Below are 22,637 nucleotides of genomic sequence, written 5' to 3' on the forward strand. Positions count from 1 at the left end.
AATCGATGCAATAATTGAAAAAAGTCGGAGAGAGGACACACCCTTGTTTTACTCCGAACTCAGCCAGAAATTCTTCGGTTTCTTCGCCATAGACTCTAACTCGGCTCACTGACGCGTCATAGTATGCCTTCATCAGTTCAACAAACTTCAACGGCATTCCGTCATTCTCTAGGATCTTCCAAAGTTTCTGGCGAGTGACAGAGTCGCAGGCGGCAATGAAGTCCAGGAACATCAAGATCAGGGTTATTTTGTACCTTTCAAACTGCTGGATAATGAGGCGAAAGGCGAAGATATTATCAGTACAGCCTCTACTTGGTCGAAAGCCGGCTTGATTTCCTCGAGTTTTTTCCTCCCTTGCCTCTTTGAAGCGGTTCAAGAGTATGATCCCAAATATTTTGACTGTAATGTCTATGAGACTTATTCCGCGGTAATTTTTGCATTTGGTTTTGTCTCCTTTCTTATAGAAAGGGAGGATGACTGATGTCTTCCAATCTTTTGGAAAAGTGTTGGTCCTCCACACTTCTTCGAGAATGCCATGGAGCTTTTCAGCAGTGACCTCAGGGCATTGTTAGTATAGTTCTGGGGGGAGGCCGTCTTCACCTGGGGCTTTGTGGTTTTTTAGGGTCTTGATTGCTTTTAGTATTTTGTCTCTGGTCGGTGTATCCAGCTCGATATCATAAGGCTCTTTAGAGACGGAAGGTGGGAAGGCATCATGAGCAGATGAAGGGGATGGGTTTCAAACCGGTTAGTTAGTTCCAAGTTGAGAGCCTGCCACACTTCTTTGTCTTGAAGTTTACCGAAATCGAATCCGACCTTGGGCTTGTTTTTTTTTCGAGTTGCAAGGCGTAGCAAAATTTTTGCTGCGACGAGCCTGTGGTCAGACCCAGACTGCGAGCCTGTGTCCGCGCCGTTGTAAGAGCGAGAGTCCTGCACGGAGCTTCTCCAGCGCTGACGTACGAGAATGAAGTCAATTTGGGCCTTAGTGACACCCTCATTTGAATGCCAAGTGAAGAGGTGGTTAGGTTTGTGCTGAAATATGGTATTGGTGATAACAAGGTGGTTCATCAAGGCGTAGTTCACTAACCTCTGCCCATTTTCGCATCTGTGACCCAGTCCAAATTTTCCCAGGATTTGTCTTGTGGTCTGGTCAGACGGACCAACTCTTGCGTTGAAGTCGCCAGCAACAATCAAGTAATCACGTGCGGCTATAGAAGAAGAAAACTGCTGCAGTTCGCCGTAGAAATCATCCTTGGTCGTTTCAGTAGCGTCACGGGTGGGGGTATAGGTAGAAATTATCGAAACAGGGTTTCTTTTTAGTCTGATTCTAGCAAGTCTACAGGAGACTGGTTCCCATTCTAGGAGAGCGTTTCTGGTTCTTTGGTTCATGATGAAACCAACTCTGTGGAGTCCTGAACTATCTTCTACTCCGGAATAGAAAAAGTGGAACTGATGTAGTGTTTCAGGAGCTGTTATAACTATAGAGCCAGAACCGGAGATTCTGGTCTCGGATATGCAAAGTATGTCTATGTTGTACTTCTCCATCTCATGGACAAGAAAAGCTTGTGTGGCTTCTTGTTGAACGGGTCTTATATTCCAGCATCCAACATTTATTCTGGATTTTGCCTGTTTAATGACTGTAGTAGGTTTTTCTAGATTTATGGCGTTGAAAGGATTTTTCGACTTTGCCGCCATATTAAAAGTCGCGTCACCTACCGGGAACGCCGTAGTATGGTTGGCTAGTTTACTTCTCGACACCCGCGCCAATACGGGGGCCGCGTCGCTTGCCGGGGACGCCGTAGCCGTTACAACTTTTCTTCTAGGTCTCAGATCCATCAATGTTTCTTGGGAATAGAGTTGACCGCAAGGTCCCCAGTCTTGCGGGTCGCCCGGAGCGCTTTGGCCACCAAATCGCTCGGCATAGAGCTCAGTGGTGTTTACACCCTTCCACCGCTTTGAGGTGCACTGACGGATTTCCTCTGCTGCCCAGGGACGGAGGATCGAGCCTCATTGTCTGTAACTACCATCACCGCCATGGAGGTATACAGGATTAACTCCTGTATACCCTCCTATACTGTATACCTCCTGTATACAGGTACACCCTCCAATTTATCTGGTCACTTAAAAAGGGTAACTAGAACTTTCAGTTTCCGTCAGAATGAGCCTTCACACGACATTCTAGGGCAGCTGGGTCGATACGATCACCCCTGGAAAAAAAAAACAAAAAACGAATAAACACGCATCCGTGATCAGTCTTCTGGCAAAAAATACAAATTCCACATTTTCGTTGATAGAAGCTTGAAACTTCTACAGTAGGGTTCTCTGATACGTTGATTCTCATGGTGTGATTTTCGTTAATATTCTATGACTTTTAGATTGTGTTTCCCTCTATTTTCTAAAATAAGACAAATTTTCTCAGGATTGTAACTTTTGATAGGTATAACTACAGTTGATGAAACTTGTATATTTAAAATCAGCATTTAAATTTGATTCTTTTGATGTAACTATTGGTATCAAAACTCCTTTTTTAGTGTTTCGGTTACTATTGAGCAGGGTCGCTCCTTACTGCAGTTTGCAATTTGTTGAGGTAAAAGTAAGGTTTGCAGAATGCGTGAAATTAACAAAACAGTATGTGATATCACCAGTGCCAGAAGTTGAACCACAGCATTAAGAGCAGATCCTGCTGCCACCCAGTTAACTCTAAATGCTCCGTTAGAAGAGAAGAAAAATAAGTTTCTTGTGTTGTTTTGAGACCTTTTTAATCGTACTGGTATTAAAATAGTGAGAAAATCTTCATATCTTGAACAGCTTTTTACTCGAGAAATTAAAAAATTTACTAAAGCGGTAAAAATTTAACCAACTCAGTCCATAAAAAAAGTGATTCTTAATGTTTTCATCAGCTAATCAGGAAATTTCGAGTGTCAATGTCTGATATTTACACGGGGTTCGTACATCAATCTCGCTTTTGTGGATGCATCCCCCTCAATCATTTGCACTTCTACACATGTCCCAAAATACTTCCAAAATAAGCAGGAAACTTTCACCCCTTCTTTGAGCTTCAGTAGGATACACTTAGTCCAAATCCATTCTTCTATACTTATTAAACGAGGTTAAGGGTGAATCACCCTTCCATCTACTACATTGAGATGAGGGGCCTATTTGGAAGATTTGAACATACAAATGCACTTCTGATAAAATTCAGTGCTCTTCTTTATTAATATCAATTGTTTTCGGTAAAGCGCTTGTTTTCCAGAATTCTACAATCATAGAAAAATATGACGAGTCTGTTCATTTGAACAAGAAATGCGGATATATGTTGCATAAACTGCGACCTTGTCACATAAAGAGTTGAAGAGGTATTTATCATCGGTATCTTTGAGGGATTGTAGATAAAACGCAATTAATTAAGATATATTATCCTTAATGAATCTTAATGAATATATGAAGATCTATCATCCTTAATGAGGTTTTGAAAAACTAGAGAGCACTAAAAAGAATTTTCATGTATAGTTAGTATAATTCACAGAAACTCGTATTGTAATCAGTGCAATATTTTCTGCCGCAATGCAGCGAACAATTTTCAACCTCTCACAAACAGGTATACTTTCGTTATTTTTAGTTGTTAGACTTCAACATTTTAGTAGAGCTGGCCACTAAAATCATATGATCAACCCTACAAGATTGAAGGATAAAACCTTAAAACAAGAGAATTTTCCAAATTCAGGGGGGGGAACACTGTCCCTCTGCCGCCGAATGATGTCAAAACCAATCTCCAGTTCATGCACGCCTTAATGTGGGGTTGGTTAAACATTTCGACGCTCCTACTTTGCATAAAAACGTTTTTTCAGCACACGTATTTTTATGAAAACCTAATTTTTAATTTTCACTTATTAAGGCGACTGGAAGGAGGAGAATTTCATAGAGGGGTTTTAAGCAGTTGGCCATGAGGATATTTGCCCATTGTAATTTCAATGGTGCACTCTTTATGCTTCCACGCCTCTCCACATCAGAAATGACACAAAAAGTTCCATTTTTTTATTAGGAAAAATAGAAAGAGAAATTCTAGGAATTTTTCAACGCACCAATGCTCCCATTCTCTCTCGGTAGATGGTTCCAATCCGCCAAAGGTTTCATTCCAAGATAGATCTGAAGACAACCAAGACATACAACGTAGATAAGCTGAGTATCGTCAATATCGTTTTAGATTTACTTATTGATTCACCAATCTCACACCCAGGAATTGGGGAAGGGGGTTTTATTAGCTTTCAAATGAGCCTTTAGACAGGTTTTTACGATATTTTGGTGCCCCACTGGTTCTGGAGAAATAAATAGAATTAAAAAACAACACTTCAGCGTTTCAATCTCTTTTTTGAAATTTCCGAAAAAATTGATTTTCCAATAAATTTTTATTGCTGAGGTAAAATTAAGTAACAGTTCTTTTTTCAAAAATCAAATTGAACACATTTTGTTTTTCATTATGCAATTTGTTTCGAAACGTGTCTTTCCGTTGTCACTCACTAAAGGGTCTGATAGGGCGAGTTCACAAAAAGGGATGTTATAACCCTTGAGTTAAGGAATTGTAATCGTGGAGATTATAATGGTACCCTTTCTATACCTCAAAGCCCCGAAATGTGGCATTCTTGGTCAAATATGGTACTTAAAACTGGCGTCATCAAGACGAATTTTAAAGCATGGAAATACAATCAAGAGCTTTGAAATTGACCATTAAACATCTCTCTACGACGTCACAGTATCCTGCTAGTCCGTACACGATTTATAAATTTATTAAGGGGACTGAGAGGAGCGTATACAAGCGGGGGGAATTAGAAACATCCAGTTAAATTTCTTTGACTTCTGAGCTAAAACTTAGGTGTCACCCGGTACTTGCAGACGGTATTACTGAGACAAATTTATAAAAAGCACGTAGATATGAGTACTAGCCATTAAACATCTCTCAAGATGTTGCAGTAGCTTGGAAGATAAAAAAGAATCAAGAAAAAAGAAGACACATTAGTGATACCCATACAAAAAAATGATTTTGATCGTTGTTCAAGGTGGGTGACTGCACTCCCAAGTGGGATTCCCAAACCTATTTATTGCTATGGTGCATTTATCATTTCAATCGACCACCATTTTTGAGAAGTTTCAAGGTCTTCTACAATATTTCCGTATCTTTGTTTTTGCAGTAAATTTTTATGTATTAAGATTAACCAAAATAGTAGTTACCCTCTCTGAAGGAGCTTTCGGATGTTATGGGCTGTGCAAGAAAATGGTATTTTCACGAACAGAGGCTTGAAACCTCCGGATCAAGGTCATCGGACATACTTAATTTCATGGTATAGTTGTCATAAGAATTACCCCTTATTTGAGGGCGTTCCACCTTTTCCTAAAATTAATATAAAGAAAGTTCCATAATAAGTCATTAATGGGTAACCATAAATATAATGAGTCAGCACCAATCAACCATAATAAGTCAGCAATTTGCAATCAGCATTAGAAGCGGATTATTTTGATCCGTATATTGTTACAAAACTTCCATTTTTAAAGTATCAGTTTTAATCGTAAAAGGTTGCTCCTTATTTATTGTTCTTTACCATAAGCAATTATGGTGCGTTTCCATTTGGCGTCTTACACACAAGCACAAAATAAAACCCCAATTTGAGAATAATTTTAATATTTGTTGACACCTGTGGTAGATAATTTTCATTTTGTCTGTAGAACACCAAAAGAAAACACGAAATTAGATATAGAGAACATTACCTTGTCCCCCTCCCCGAATCTCTCTTTATTATTTTCCTTACAAGCTACTTGTCTGTTTTCCTTTCTTTGTTTTGCAATAGGCTAAATTATTTCGATGATTGAGTACATGTCATCTCAATAAACCAATCCGTATATTGGAGTTACTGTGCACAAAAAAAATATTACAGGATTTTCTCTAAAGATTTATGGGGACTTTTTAGCTGATTGGCTTAAAGAAAAGAGTACCCAAAAAAAAGTACATCACAGATCTTCCCAATGTAGGACTGGCAAAAAAGCCCTCTCCGGCTTTTTTTTTAGTAAGTTATGCCTAGGGTGGGGGAATGATGTAATATACTAAATTGAATTAGAGATTAAAAGTTCTAATTTTCAATTTCCAAAAACCAGAGTAAAACCAGAACTGGAACACTAAAAAACATATTTAAAGATGTAAACGCAACATTAAATGAATAAAATAAAGCTTTGAACTCATGATTCTAGTCTTTTAAAGCACAAAATTGCTGTCCTTTCCGTTGTCGCCTTTGTGCTCATTCTTCTTTTCAAGCTGGGAGGTGCGGGTTCTTTCACCTCTTTTATTACCTGGTTGTACCACTCCGTCTATTTCTTAATAATTCAGTCTGAGCTCAATATTTTTTTCAGGTAAAAGAAAAATGGAGGAAAAAATACCGTCACAGGGATAGAAAAAGATATCTAATTATCATTACTACCTAACGACTTTACCCAATTCACCCGGTTTCGAAAGACAGAGCCAGAATAGAAGCAAGTATAATATTTTACAATTAGATTAAGGCGAATGAAACGATGTTTCAAAATTGTGGCTGAAGTTTCTAGTTTCCTTCGAAGTTAAACCCCCTTCCCCAATTCCTAGGTGGGAGATTGGTAAATCAATAAGTAAATCTAAAACGATATTGACGATATTCAGCTTATCTACGTTGTATGTCTTAGTTGTCTTCAGATCTATCTTGGAATGTAAGCTTTTGCGGATTGGAACCATCTACCGAGAGAGAATGGGAGCATTGGTGCGTTGAAAAATTCCTAGAATTTCTCTTTCTTTTTTTCCTTTAGTTAACCGTTGTACCAGTCTCTTGAATAAAGATAAGTGTCTTTATGAGTGTTTTGTGAGAGTTTGTAAAATTACCCTCTATTAGTGTCTACTCCTGACAATGGTGACACGAAAACCTCATGGTCATTTAGGGAATTTTAAAATGGTACATTCAACGATAACCCACATTTATGTGCTTTATCATCCCAGCGAGGAAATTTACGAAATGATCCTCACCATAGTTAAGGCGACAAAAAAGATCTTGTCTCTACGTCACTCGTGTCAGTAATATTCGATAGGAAACTTGTAAACAGGATAAGTGACCACCAATAAAACTCCAGGAAATGATTAACTTTCATTCCAAGACATTGGATTGACCCTCTAATCAAGAAGTAGTGTTATAACCAAACAATAAAAGAGGGGAAAGAGCTTTGGTGTTTAAGGGCCTCCAACCTCAAAAGAAAAATGAGCGTAAAGGCGTCCATGTAAAGCCGGTCCCAAGTCCGGTTGCGAAAGGAAGAGGGATGGGCGATAGTCCTACCCCTACAACAAGAAAATTTTCGAGTCTTGATAGCGGTGCTTTTTTAAAATGCTTCCTGAATACTGACAAGAGGGAGATTGGTCTGTAATTTGAAGGGCTACTTATGGAAACATCTTTAAAATAAAAAATACTGTCCTCGCACTTTTAACTGGAAAATAACAAGATCAGAAGAAGCTTGCACAAGCCAGTTAAGGATGAAAGAATTACAGGTAAAATTAACTTGATAATCTTAGTTGAAATATTGTCTGGGCTTGATAAAGAAGTAAACTGCAAGAAAGAGACGATCTTACAAATTTTGGACTCAAATTTTGGACCCAGTCCTACTTCATACTGCAGTGATTATCAAAGCAAGTCCGATTTCTAACGATGAAATCTACTAAAATTTAAAATTCATTTTCTTTATTAAGGTTTTTGAATTGTTGTAGTCCCTTCTCATCAAACAGTTCATGGTAACGAACTGTAGTAAGGAGCGACCCGGCTCAACAGTAAGCGAAACTCCAAAAAACGGAATTTTGATACCAATAGGTATATCAAAAGAATCGGATGTTCATGCTGATTTTAAATATATAAGTTTCATCAAATTTAGCCTTACTCATCGAAAGTTACGAGCCTGAGAAAATTTGCCTTGTTTTGGAAAATAGGGGAAAACACCCTCTAAAAGTCTTGCGATCTTAACGAAAATCACACCATTGCATTCAGCATATCAAAGAACCCTACTGTAGAAGTTTCAAGCTCTTATCTACAAAAACGTGGAACTTAGTATTTCTTGCCAGAAGACCGATCACGGGTGCGTGTTTATTTGTTTGTTTGTTTTCTTTTCCCAGGGGTAATAGTACCGACCAAGTGGTCCAATATCGACCAAGTGGTTCTCGCGACAAGAATGTCGCGAGAAGGCGCATGCTAACGGAAATTAAAAGTTCTAGTGCCCTTTTTAAGAGACCAAAAATTGGAGGGCACCTAGGCCCCTCCCACGCTCATTTTTTCCCAAAGTCAACGGATCAAAATTTTTAGATAGCCATTTTGTTCAGCATAGTCGAAAAACATAATAACTATGGCTTTGGGGCTGACTTACTCCCCCACAGTCCCCAGGGGAGGGGCTGCAAGTTACAAACTTTGACCAGCATTTACATACAGTAATGATTATTTGGAATTTTACAGACCTTTTCAGGATGATTTTTTGGTTGGGGGGGGGGGGGGGGGTTGACGGGATGGGACTATATGGGAGGATCTTCCCTTGGAGGAATTTGTCATGGGAGAAGAGAAATTCCATGAAGGGGAAGCATGATTTTCTAGCATTATTAAAAAGAAACAATGAAAAAGTAAATATGAAAAAATTTTTCAACAGGGACACAACTAAAATGGCGCATAACGACTTACGCACGCGGAGGGCTTGGGGGGGGTGAAAAAATAAATAATTATTAATCGTTTATAAAGATAGTATATACATGTATATACATATATATACATATATATATATATATATATATATATATATATATATATATATATATATATATATATATATATATATATATATATATATATATATATATATATATATATATATATATATATATATATATATATAATATATATTATATATATATGTACTAATATATATATATATATATATATATATATATATATATATATATATATATATATATATATATATATATATATATATATATATATATATATATATATATATATATATATATATATATATATATATCAATTTCCTTTCTAATGAGCCCTAAAATTATTTTTTTGATAAATCAGCATCCCTTTGCGGCGATTAAAGAAAAAGAAAAAAAAAAGAGACGCATCACTGCATCCCATGTGAAAAACTGATCTTCCCTGTTTCTCAAGATGAGGGGTTCTCTTCTAAGTAGTGTTTTCGACTATGATGAATTCATAAAATTTTATTTCAATTCCTCACCATTTTGCAGCATTTCTAACTATTCGTCATAAACGTGTTTACAGCAGTGAGCTTTTATCATTAAGATTCATTGAAATAATAGTTACCATTCCTAAATCAGCTTCTAGTGATTCCTCCTCCCTTGACGGTTTTTTTTCAAAAAACACTTTAAATTTTCGGTTAATATGCGAGCGCGTCCTTTACTAAGTTACTCCTATGGGTACAGCTATGAAAGGATGCGGCATAGGCGAAGGGATCTAATTCTTAAAAAAAAAGCTTCAAGAACAATATCATCAGCATCTTCATAAAACAAGTACTAAAAAAGCCTATCGTGGTTAAAGCGGCAGTTGCAACTTAGTAAAGGACGAACCATCATTGAAACGGACAGCCATAACCAGCACTAGAAGAAACAGCCCTAGGGGCTATTATAATGGGAAATATAAGAAAAACGCACTAAAAGCACGAGAGATGGTTGAATATGTAAAAGAACCGTTTTTCCACAGTATGTGCCTTGTTTTTACCAAAAAAAGTTCGAATAAATGTGATCAAAAATAATCCTCAAACAATCCCTAAAATTTTTGTAGTGGCCAAGTACGGTTGCAAAAGCAAGGAAATTTGAGATGAGAAAATTGGAAATGGAATTTATAGTGACAAGTATTTGAGATTTCCTTTCTTTCATCCAATTGTTTAAAGAGAAACTGACATTTTTTTTTTCTATGGAGTGACTTATTCCAAATTTGCTTCCTGAAATTCTGTTTACGATGAAAAGACTGTCCTCGTAACAAAAATATAATAAACTGTAAGATGTGAAAACTGTAAAAAAATATAGTTAAAACTCTAAATCCATTTTTATCAGTCAAGTACTTAGTTTTGGGTACTAGGTCAACTTTTCTCTAGAATACAAATCAGTACAACTTCAACATAATTTGGAAGTAAGTGTGTAGTTTCATCAGTTTAGAAGCGCAACTATAGTTAGCTTATGGGCCACAGAGACTTTCCCCTATATCTCTTTACTGACAGGAACTTACTAAATCGGTTTACTTGGATAATATGAGGTCAACAGGGAGAGGTGTCATTTATGGTGTCAAGCTTAACTGAGTAGGATTTTCACGGTGCAATAATTGGTTTCTGAAAAACCTCAAATTTTTAAAGCCTCAAATTTAGAATTTTATAAATTGCCTTTTGCAAGTGGAGTTGGCAAAACGATGTCAAAATTGATTAGTACTCATAGTGCAGCCATACTGAGTAGGGTTGATGCAACCCCACCAAGGCTTCCATTGATATTTTTGCCGCTTCGCTAAATACACCAGAAAAACACAGGGTATGACACAGTTTACTTTGAACAATCAATTTTGTGGAACAATCAATTTTACAAGGTTTTTGTACGTCGTCACTGTAGTCAACAAATGACAAAGTCATCCATTTATTTAAACGATACAATAGTATCATATATTTTAGATTGCAATATAATTTTGTATCTTCATGACTCCCGACAAAAAAACAATGCCTTTTCCTCTGCTTTTGGGAAAAGTACAGTCAGCACTCTCTTGCTTACAAAGGTTGCATCCTGAAACACCGAGAAAAAAAAAATTGAACAGCCTTCTTTCTAAAAAATAAACACATATAATTCCTCCTGAGCATTTATTTGTGGATTACTTTCTGAAAAAGAAGCAGCACGATTCAAACAAAAACTCAAAGCAGAATGGACTCACTTACATGAGTCACATTACTTTCTATCAGGCAACTGCTTTGATTATCAGGAATTCGACATGTTTCATTACTATTAAAGACCCTATTCTGATAAACAGTTTCACTAACATGAGTTCTCAGAGTATTAGATTCTGCGATCGAATCTTTCTTCCAATTCTCTGTGTCATAGCAATAAGAGCTTCTATAAATACAAGAAAAACAAGGTCCTTCAAAATTTTTGCCACACTTAAAGCATTGATTCATTGTTTGAGAATCATCCTTTTTTTTAGTATTCCCCTTTGATGAAGAATTCAATATTCCAGTGTTGACAAAAACAGTGGTAGTACTTGAATCTATTAATGGCAACGTGACCGCAGATGACAATTCTTCCGATAAAGTTCCACTAATCTGATTACATTGGTAATTTGAAGCTTTTGATTGAGATGCTCTTCCGTTTCCACTAGAAAAAATATCTTTTCCAGAACGTAGCAAGTAGTCAGAATAGTCAACTTTCTTTGAAGACACTGAAAGAAAAGGGGAGACAAAATCAGAGATAAGACATTAGGAGCTGATGCACTCCAGAAACGTAGTGTGTCAGGCTCATGTAGGCTTGCTTAAGTTCACCTAAAACATGAAATTAACACTATAATTGTGGGGACCCCTAGCAAGGGTACACTGGGCTGTGTATTAAGCTGGCGCTGAATAGAAGAGTAAAAATGATTATACGGCACAATAAAAATCTTCAGAAACTGAAAATATTCCGAACATCAACAATTTAAAGTGTTTTAAATGAGCGTAATAGGCAAAACTGGAGAAAAAGCAGCATAGAGGCCCTCAGTCAGACTAAAAACAAAACATCATTGAGCTAAATTCCTTAAGCACCATCATTATCACAGAAAAAAAAATATTTAATAGTTGGTAGTTACAATTTGATCTATCTTCCTAACTGTGTTTGGCAATACTGGAGAGGAAGGATATAAAATAAATTAGTACAGAATAAAGAGTAGCACAACGAAACACACAATTTTAAGCATGATTTTGCCTGCTAAGTAATAATTTACGGGTTAAAGCACCTAAAATTATATTTAAAACCTAATCTGCATACAACAAAGCATATAAAATCTTTTTTGTATCGATCTTAGTTGCAAAATCAAAAATTTATTAATATCTTATATATGCAAATATAGATTCTACAAAGCAACAACATTTTAATTATGATTTAAATTTGAAATCGTTGATTGAAGTGTTTACTAGGTATGTAAAATTATTCTTCCACAACTAACAAGCTGTCACAAAAGCCAAATTCATTCAGGGATAGAAAAAATGAAGGATAAAATTATATATGAACGGATCCAATCCTTCAGTCTGGAGTTAAAGGATAAAACCCACACCCCCTATTTGGATACAAGTTTGATAAATGGCACAAGCACCATAGTAGTGGTCGGTAAAACTTAAAATGGATAAAAATAAGATAAAATTAAACCGATTAGACATTGAACACAGGGTTGATCTTGCAGTCTCTGGCAACAATGTCTTGCAACAATCTTTTGCATGTCTCTGGCAACAGTGAAGACAAATGATGTAAGAAAGAATGTAGATTAACAAAGTAAATCACTTTCTGTCGGTCTGGATTATTTTGGTAATAAATACTGCTATCGAACAAACAATTCTGCACATTCTTTTTTAAGCTAGTAAGTTAACCGTTTCACCCCCCCCCCTCCTTAGAATCCCAACATTCTAGACAAATTTGTCTTTTGAAGCCTCTAATCAAATAATCTGTTATTCCAGTAGAAAAGAAAATTATTTTCCGAGAACGTAGCAAGAGGTCAACTTTCCCTGGTATTACCAAAAGAAAAGGAAAAAAGGTTGCAATTACTTTTCGCTTTTTACTTCCGCTGAGCCAGCAGGTGAAGTCTGGCTAGTGGTAGAAGAAAAATAAATGAAATAGAATCCAAGAGAAGCAAATCGCACAAAAAGAGGCTTTTAGTTCCAGAAAAACGTTGTAATAGCATGAGAAACAGCTTTGATTTTTCCATGGGAAATGATTGCTCCAGCGAAAAGAGAGCAAGGCGAGGCAATATACGTTATATCAAAACAATTCTTTGTTCTAGGAATTCGAATGTGCAGCACTTTTTTTAGTGCAGTGAACCGAAAAGCTACATATTTTTATAAAGTGGAAAAATAGGAACATTACTGAAGGCAAGGCTTATGGTGCAACCGAGGTTTATTGCTAACGATGTCATGCGACCAGGCCAGGCAATAACTTATTTTTTTACATGAGCAGCTTGAAACTATGTAAATGAGTTTAAAGATTGGTCTTATGGAGACATCTTTTACTTGGAAGCTCTTCCATTCGACATGGCAATCAAACGCCAGATGAAGCTTTTTGATATAAATTCTTTCGTGCTAGTTCCCTAGTGAAAGTAGGCAGCACAAGAGAATTTACGGTGATTCACGGACATCACCTCTACAGCGGCATGTGAAAACAATATAAACTCAGCAATACACTACGTTGTTAAGTGTACCAATATACCGAAACAAAATTAAGACCTGGTACAGGAGGGACCGTAGCCACTTCTAAATGTTGGTAAAATAGACCCAAACTGACTTCCAGAAAATTATAAAATAGTTCATGATAACAAAACGGTAAGTGAATTACTCCTATTAATAGCAACCTAGCTTCTAAAGAGAGAAGCCACATTCCGTAAAGAAGTGGTGGGTTGGAAGATGGTGACACCTCATATTCAGGGGACAAAGAGCAGAATGACTTTTTTGCCCCCAGGTATGCCCGTAACACTCCACCTTGGACTAAAATTTTGAGTAGGCTATTTTACTCAGAACCATCGAAAGGTCCAAAAACGCGCCTCCAGTGGGGACATGATCCACACAGCCCCAGCGATAAGGACCGCGAATTATACAACTGGCCAATTATTTCCATATACATGTAGTACAAAGGTAGACATGTTGCAACTTATTAAAATCAAAACTTTGCCAAGAATTTTAGTATGCATCATCGGAGGTACAAACTAGATCCTCGATCAGCCTCCAGCATCGCATATGCCTTCAGGTACCACTGTATACGCCCTACGATTGTGATGATCACTTATCCCCAGATAGTGATGCTCGACTATTTTAGCGGGAGATCTGGTAAAATCCACTTTGTGGTGTCATCCGTGGGAGACCTTCCCTAGGCCGGTTAAGCCCTCTCTAGGCAAGTCTTGCCAAGTAGATTCCTTGATAAACAAACGAAGTCTATTGGTCACTTAGGACTTAGATCATGTTCAATGCTGCCACGTTGGATCGAACCTCCTTATACCAGTAAAGTAAAAGACTCCGTAACCAGTGAAGAAAAAGACTGGAAAAAAGGCTTTCAGTATCAATTTTAAGAGCGAAGAACTAAGGTGTACCAGAAACACTATGGTGTGTCCACTTATCTGGGTACCATATGAGGTATAGGTAACATCCACTTTGGGGCGTCAACTACGTGATATATAGAGGTGGACTGTGATACTAGTATATTTTTATGCTACGGGCACCGTGCAATAGTACCAATGGCGAATCAAGGGGTTTCCGCGAAGACCTACTGAGTTTGACTAGAGACAAATCTGGTGTTAAAAATGGAAAATAAGACAGAGGCCAAAGTTTCAAAAAAATGCCTGGGGACTAATCGGTTACAAAGATTGTTTAGTCGGCAGATTGCATTTAATTGGTCAGCTGTGGCTTGAAATCAATGTTGTTGTATATTTTGTTTTATTTGCTACACAATTATTATTTATTTTAATTTTTTTATGGTTTTGCTGATCTCAACTTAGCAGGAAATGTTTTTAGCGAGATTATCCGATAGAACTGGATTCTTTTTCTAGCAATAAAATCTTTTGGTATCCTACGTCAATCCTTCATAAAACTTGGGATAATGACATTTTGATTATCAGATCAAGATTTCAAGACGTGCCTTGGGATTTTGTGTATGATAAAGATGTATCACTTGATGCAATTCTTAATATGTGTTAAGCCATAACTAAGGAAACTTTTGTAGAGGTAAATAGGTGAGGGCACAAAAAATAATAAGCTCCAGATGTCAACTCTTTTTTCTTTGGATAACTCCAGATTTAGTGAAAACTGCTAGCAGAAATCGTATCTTTCGTAGGTTAATAAGAATCATCCCTATCCATAGCAGCACCTTCATTTCATAGAGTATAGGAACATTTTTAAATCAGCTACACGTAAAGCAAAAATGGATTATTATGTGGAAAAACGCTCAGTGTGAGAAGGATACTGAAAGGTTTTCAATGATAACTATATTTATCAATTCAAGCAAAATCGTTCGCATTTGACGTTTCCGACAAAATGAACCCTTGATGGAATGGTTATTGATAAGGAACAAGAGATAAAGGGGAAGCTGACTTCTTACGTTAATTACGATTTTGGTTCATTCTTGTGTTGTCTTCCTTCATTTTACGAGGGAAAAAGAACAAAAAAAAGAACGCAGAATTTCAGTCTAAAAAGTAGTACCAACCGTTTTATAGAACCCTGCAAGATTTATACTTGTAGAACTTTTAAATTTTCAAAAAACAAGAGAAGCTTCAGCTAAAAAGCGTTCGCAAAAGCTCCACCGTTGTATCCTCTTCCATCACAATAATGTCAAAGCACATTTGTCATACGTCACAAAGAGTTTGGAGAAAACGTGCGTGGGAATTACTGCCATGTAGCAGAAACCTAGCTCCATATGAAATTTGCTTATTCCCAATACTCAAAGAAGAGTTGAAAAGCCTCCATTTTAATAGCACTGATGAAGAAAGACATAGCAATAATGTATCCTAAAAAGGGTTTGCCAGGTTTCTTCAAAAATGGACTAAGAGGGGTGAAAGCCATCTCAACCTATCTGTCATTATAGCCCTAAAAAGCGGGATTCAATCACACTTTTCATACAGCCTACTGTTTGAAATACGGTCAGTCAGCCGGGTATCCTGAACACTCCGCAATCAATTTCTTTGGAAAACATCTAGCAAATCTTCGTCCGTTCTTCAGAGCGCCCATGCTCTGGAGCCATATTTGACCACTGTCATCACTGTAGCTTCCAATATTCTAATCTTGGTTTGCAGACTTATATTCCTGTTCTTTCAAACTTCTTTTTAACCGTGGAAAGACACTTTGAACCTTGGTCATTCCACTTTTAATGTCTCAACTGCTCCCACTCTCTTTACTAGTAATACTACCAAGTGAAGCTGTCCACCTAATCAATATTTTCGTTACCCAACTTCACCCTTTCTTCTTCACTTATTCCTAGCCTTAGTGACTTGGTCTTCTTAATATTTATTTTCAAGCCTATTCTAGCACCTTTAAATCGAAAAACCTCAAAAAAGTTCAAAGTCCAGGAGAGTTTTTCTACCCTATTTGATTCCGTGGTCTCGCAATGCCTTTCCTGTGCTTCATAAGATAAAATCCATTAAAATGATCCACATAAAAGGGGATTGAACACAACCACACAACAGCGACTGACGGAACATTTGACATGGCAAATATTTGAACCTTTGACAACGACGTCCTTGTAACGGTATTAAATTGGTAGCAATATCATCCACATGGTTCTATCCCTTGGCCTTCGTTCTATCTCGGTTATACTTGTGACTTATACCAGGCTATGAGACATGAACCTAGGTATATGTGTTGTAATCTATGCCTCCCTTATAATCTGCGTGACCCAAATTCCGATATTGTGAAGAAGGATATTGATTAATTTACTTTTGCAGAAAACTGAACACCAATGTGAGCTGAGCTTGTTCAGTCCAATTTGTTAGACAAGCTTCAAATTCTGGTAGTTAAAGCTAGTTAAAGCTTAGTTAAAGCTAGTTAAAGCTTAGTTAAATCTAGTTAAAGCTTAGTTATAGCTAGTTAAAGCTTAGTTAAAGCTAGTTAAAGCTTAGTTAAAGCTAGTGAAAGCTTATTTAAAGCTAGTTAAAGCTTAGTTAAAGCTAGTTAAAGCTTATGTATAGTTTGAAGTAAATCGCCTAGCCCCAAATCTGTAAAAGATCTCGGTTTTTAATGTTTTCGAGAAATGGATTTAGGTTCTTCCTACTTCCCCTTTAAATATATTTAATTTAATAATAATACTTAATTATTAATTAATTTTATTCAATATTTAATTTAAATATTACTCTCGGTAGGAAAGTATAATTTTAAGGTAATAGAATAGGTTTGCCAGGGTTTTTGGTGTCATTCTTGATGAGAATATTTCTTGACATAACTATACTCATCTCTTCGGGATAAACCTATCAAGGAATTCAGGTAAAATTCAAAAACCAAAGCATGTGTTTATATTTTGAAGCTTTTATTTTCAATTATATAAATAAAGCTGTCAAGTCTATAAAGTCAAACCCTGCTGGGATGGATGGACTTCAAGCGTTTGAGGTAGTTAGTGGCTACCTCCTGTCAGTTCTCCTATATCCATTGAACCTGTCGATGACAAAGGGTGACTTTCCACAAGGATGAAAACAAGTCAAAGTGATTTTGCAGCACAAAGGAGGTGATAAGAATAAGTTATCAAATTTTGCACTAATCTTAATCTTACATTTATTTTATAAATTTTTGAAAAAGTAATTTACGCTCAATTGTATTCTTATCTGTATTCTTTTGGGCTTATTAGTGATAATCAGTTTGGTTTTAGAAAGCCCCACTCTACGTCGCATACCATTCATCATCTCTTACATAATTTAAAGGATGGATTTGAAATAAATTTGTCCCCCTTAACAATATTTGTTGATCTAAAAAAAACTTTCAATACGGTAGATTTCAAATTATTTTTGAAGCGATTAAAAAGTGTAGGTATTAAAGGAGATGCTCTGAATTGCCTTCAGTCTTACCTTCACGGTTGACCTATAAGTGTGAAAATAAGAGGAGAGGGTTGCCACTCTCTTCAATACCTTGCTCTTTACGCTAAAATTTAACTGTTTGTTACAATTTTTTAAGACCGGCTCATGAAACACAAGGCCTTTCCATTGGAATAGGAAGCTTTTTAAAATTGCTATAAACTTTAGTGTAAAGAGCAAGGCATTAATAAGAGGGGAAAATCCTTCACATACAGAATAATTTTTGTTCGTTTTGAGTTTAAATGTTGCTCCTTACTTATAGTTGAAAAAACCTGCTTTTTTAAAATTTAATCTCGTTGAAAATGGTCAAATAAAAAATATTGGGAGGATTTTAGGGGACTAGATACCTTAAACTTCTTTTGTAAATAGGTTTTTTCTATATTAATTTTTTTTCAAAAATCAAACAAGAGAGTCAAAAAGTAGCAAAACCTTAGGATTTTCTGCAGCATGAAATATTTTTTCAGCACCGCAAGTCGCCCTGGAGGGGGGTCGTAGGCCTCCTATACCCACCGACATAACTCATTGAAAAGGCTTGAAAGCAACCATTATTTTCTTATAGCACAGCTATCGCCCCAGCAAGATAGTTAGGACAACTTGGTAACGTGCTCTTTCAGATTAGTTTCTTTTTCCATTAATAGTTTTTATTGTGTGACCGACCTAAAAGAAAAAAAGAAGAAAAAAACACCATAGTTTCCAATCAGAGAAAACGAAAGGTTTTCTTATTCAGTCAAGCTTTACGAACACAATAAACTACTTTTTGATTTTGACGTTACAGAAGTTCCTCAGAATCTCTAATTTCCTGAAAGGATAGCCGATGCGGGATAATACCTAATTATCGAGATATCTCCTAAGCGACTGACTGTCCCTAATAGAAGAATGTCTTGGAGAAGATCAAGTCAAGCATTTGAACAGAAGAGAACAGACTCTGCATTCCAATCGAAGGCTTAAATCATTTTCCTCACACCATACCAAGTACACGAGCTAATCACACTAAACCAGGGTACCAATATAGGCATGAATACGGATATATGTGTTAGTCAGGTTATCTCCTAAGTAAGTGATCGTCCACTGTACATGTTTTCTTGCGGAAGATTAAACTAATTATATGTTCAGGAAACATAATGAATATGTTACCACACAAAAATTAAATATTTTTACTGAATACTAACAAATTATTTTAAATAGGGTTACAATACATGGGTGATTTTTTAACTGACTTGTACTGTGCTCACGAGAACAAAAAACTTGCATACCTTTCAATGTAAGCACTATGGCAACACTGGAAGTTTGTTAACAGTGACAGCATTTTGTTTTTACAATTCACTTTGTTATTTTATTTCATGCTTCAGTTTCCTCGATAAAATAGCGTGAACTGTAGCCTTGTCTTTTCGAATATAGCATATTTTGATGAAATTCCTTGCGAAAGCAGCAAAAACAACCTCAGCACAACTCGAGGTAATCAAATTTATTTACAGAGACTACTTTGCACAATAAACTCTTTTTCAAGCGACTTTCAATAACCAGAGAGGGCAAAATTATGGACTGATTATTCGGTGCCAGACATGTCCAGACTTCTAAAAATAGATTTCGGTGCATGAAATTGGAGGAACCATCGAATTATCGTCCAGGGTCAGGCTACGAAATACAGAACATGGTTTCACAGATTAAAACCAGAGTGGACGAAGCAGAACATGTGAAGGAGCCAGAGATTTTGTCCCTCCTACGTCGTTTTCAAAGCCACGGTCGATAATGTAATGGCCCTACTGGATGGAAGGTAAAGTCTCATTGGATAAGAAATTAGAAGTTCTTGTATCCTTTCTGACAACCAAAAGTGACTGGAGGGCGACCAAGCCCCCTCCTGTGCCTGTTTTGCCTCAAAGTGTCCGTAAAGCCCGTAGGATCAGATCAAAGAAGTAACACAAGCAGCACAGAGTTGAAAATTGTTAATAAATGACAATGATTATATGGCATTTATAAGAGCATTCTTCCCGAAGGACGTAGGAGGAGGGGGAAAGAGCTTGAAAAAATTGCACTCTTTGGTAATGATCAAAATTAGCAAAATTTAAAAGTGTCAAACGCTTCAAAATGACACCGCACCTAAACAGGAAGTTCTCCATTCAATTCAATATTTCTTAAACTTTCAAAAGGGAGTTTAAAATGCAAATTAATACTAAGATGTTTTTGAGTTAAAGGTTCTTAAATTATAGTCAATCTGAGGTGCGTTAATATTAATTTAAGTTTACTAAGCGACCACTCATTACTGGCCACCGACACTGCAATTGCAAATCAAATTTGATAGGCAACTCTTACGTTTGCGAAGACTCCTTCGTCTCCGTATTGCACAACTCAGTCATAGTCAGAACCCATTTTACCAAAAGGCTAAAAACCCGGGCGGAATCTGGTTTCATGCGATCATGTTATCTGCTAGAACCGCCCACACGCGCAGTGGCGTAGTGGGCTAAAATTTCTGTACCGGTAGGCATCTGAATGGAATATATTATAGTACAAGGAGAATCATTTAATTACCACAATGTATTGAACGTAATTAATATGCAGTTAGCGTTTAATATACTATAAGGAGGCTAAACGTTTAATTCTATTCAAATTAATGAAAATGAAAAAGTAAAATTCTTTTTTTACAGTAAACAAAACTGGATAAGTAAAATTTAAATAGTATAATTTTTATTTTCATTGCAATTCTGTAATAATTGGAAAGTGAATATTTGGAATGTAATTCGTTTTCAGTGAAGGAAGGAGTTGGGGAAGGAGGTATTAGCTAAATTCTTGTTTGTAGTGAAACTAAATTTGTTGTGAACAGTTTTGGGAAGAAATAAGACTAAACTAAATATTTGATATGTAATGGTATCAGTTGCTGAAAAGTCGATCATTTAAAAATAAAATTTTACTGTAATTTCATTTTTATTTTCAATGTTGTAATAAGTACGTAAGAAAATATTTTTAATGTAATTCATTTTCAGTAAAGCGCCAGTGAGGCAGTAGTTTTTACACTTTCATAGATAGGGAAGGAGGCAGTACCCATACTCTTTTTTGTAGTGGTTTTTGCTTGTTTTAATTTCGATTCGCATATTTAATTAAATATTTAGTCGTTTAAGATTTATTTATTCATTTATATTAGTACACGTTGCATGGTTGTTAGCTATGATTGTTTATTTAATTTCTTTTCGTTCTGGTTTTCATTTATGCTTCAATAGTAAAATATTATAGCTGTTTTAAGCTTAATTTGTATATTACTTTTAGCTGTACTCGTTTTAAGATTGATTTATTCATTTACAATAGTAAAAAAAAGATAAAAAAAAACGAAGCAATATGAAACCAGAACAATGGAACACCAAGAACATTGTAAGAAGAGATAAGAAAACTAGAAACAATATTTTTTTTAAAGGAAAACCAAAAACAATTGACTCCTGCTCCCCCTCCCGCAAAAAAAAACAAACCGAATGTATTTAAGCTACTCCAGCTCCATCCAGCTAATAAGAGTCCAGCCTAATGCAGGTTAGATTTTAATTACTTTTAGTTTTATTGACGAGCAATTCTGATTTTCCCCTTCTCTTCTTCACCTGATTAGTAACAATTCCTTTTTTCTTATTGTTAGACGTTTCTGTTCTTTTCAAGTTTTATCGGTATTGAACATCTCTTGTTTGACGCACCTAAAGATAGTAGCGGTCTTTTTTTTTATATCTTTACTAGTCCTTTTTTGGTTGCTGGCGTTTAATTACCTGGAAAATACCCCTTCCCTTCGCAGAAAACACCCCCAGAAAATTTTCAGCACAACCTTTGCTGGAAAATACCCTTCTGCTGCCTTTTTACTGAAAAACTTTTCAGCCCAGGAGGGGGGGGGGATTACCGGTATGATTTTAAGAACAATCAGAAATTAAAGTCTTTTTTTCAAATGAATGTGCGCTAAGAAAAATTTTTCACCCGAGACAATCCACAAGATATTTTCTGGGTGAAATTTTCAGCTAGAATAGAATTCCTAAAGAAAGGGGGGGGGGGGGTATTTTTACGTGAAAACAACTTTCTATGGTTGATTTTTTTTCCGTGTGTAAAGGAAATTTAAAGACTTTTTCATGGAGGTGGGAGCCGGATTTCCTTGTGTTATTTAAAAGCCATTTTTTTCCAATCACCTGTTATGAAAGAGTTTCAGTGGGTGCAGAGTGGGGAGAGAGGATGGTGGCTGAAACCACCTTGAGGGAGCTGGATTTTCCGGCATAATCTGATTAACAATCAGAAATAAAAATTTTAAAAAATTAGTTTTTTCATCTTAAAGTGCATAACAACATTGAAAAAGACAAAAATTAGTCCAAATGTGAGTGGGGCTGCACCCTCCAAAATCTCTTGCTCATTGGAATAACGTCTCTATAGCTTTGACAAAGCTTTATCCACTTAAAAGGCCCTAATGTTTATGAAGTCTTTCTTAAATAATTTGGAAAAAAAATCAACTTGAGCGTAAAGAGAGAGGGGCTTAAGAGAAGGAAGCTCCCTCCTATATTAAACAAACTTGTTTATTTAGTTTTAATGTTTATCATTACTTTTTCGTTGAAAAACTTTTTTTTCATTTGATTTCATAAAAGGGTAACTGTATTGAAATAAACGACACACCGTTAACACAGGATTTTGATTGACGGAAAGTTCTTCTGGGCTTGGTCTGTTTTGGTGGGCGTTTTCAGGCTAAAAATCTCCTCCTAGCTAATTCATCTACTATGGGTTGCCTCCCCGTAGTATCATAATATTTGTAGGTAGGATATATAATGAGTCGGAGTTAATGGGCTTGAGACTGTGCAGGATTTCGACTCTTGTAGATAG

The 22,637-nt window shown here is 36.2% G+C and overlaps 2 protein-coding genes across 8 annotated transcripts in view; both read right to left on the bottom strand.

Annotated features, from left to right (window-relative positions):
• Positions 1-636: 636 nt before the first annotated feature.
• On the bottom strand, positions 637-1,692 carry LOC136026650 (craniofacial development protein 2-like). The gene has a single exon (XM_065703419.1). The coding sequence runs from the start codon at positions 1,690-1,692 to the stop codon at positions 637-639; it is 1,056 nt and encodes a 351-aa protein (XP_065559491.1).
• Positions 1,693-10,665: 8,973 nt separating this feature from the next.
• The window catches only part of LOC136027628 (uncharacterized), a 53,943-nt gene continuing 41,971 nt past the window's right edge, over positions 10,666-22,637 (bottom strand). For all 7 annotated transcript variants that reach the window (XM_065705067.1, XM_065705062.1, XM_065705097.1 and 4 more), the window contains one exon: positions 10,666-11,471. In XM_065705067.1, the coding sequence (XP_065561139.1) occupies positions 10,951-11,471 (521 nt within the window). In that variant the 3' untranslated portion in view covers positions 10,666-10,950. The remainder of the gene's footprint in view (positions 11,472-22,637) is intronic.

The sequence above is a fragment of the Artemia franciscana genome, chromosome 1, assembly GCF_032884065.1.
Source record: "Artemia franciscana chromosome 1, ASM3288406v1, whole genome shotgun sequence".
Lineage (NCBI taxonomy): Eukaryota > Metazoa > Arthropoda > Branchiopoda > Anostraca > Artemiidae > Artemia > Artemia franciscana.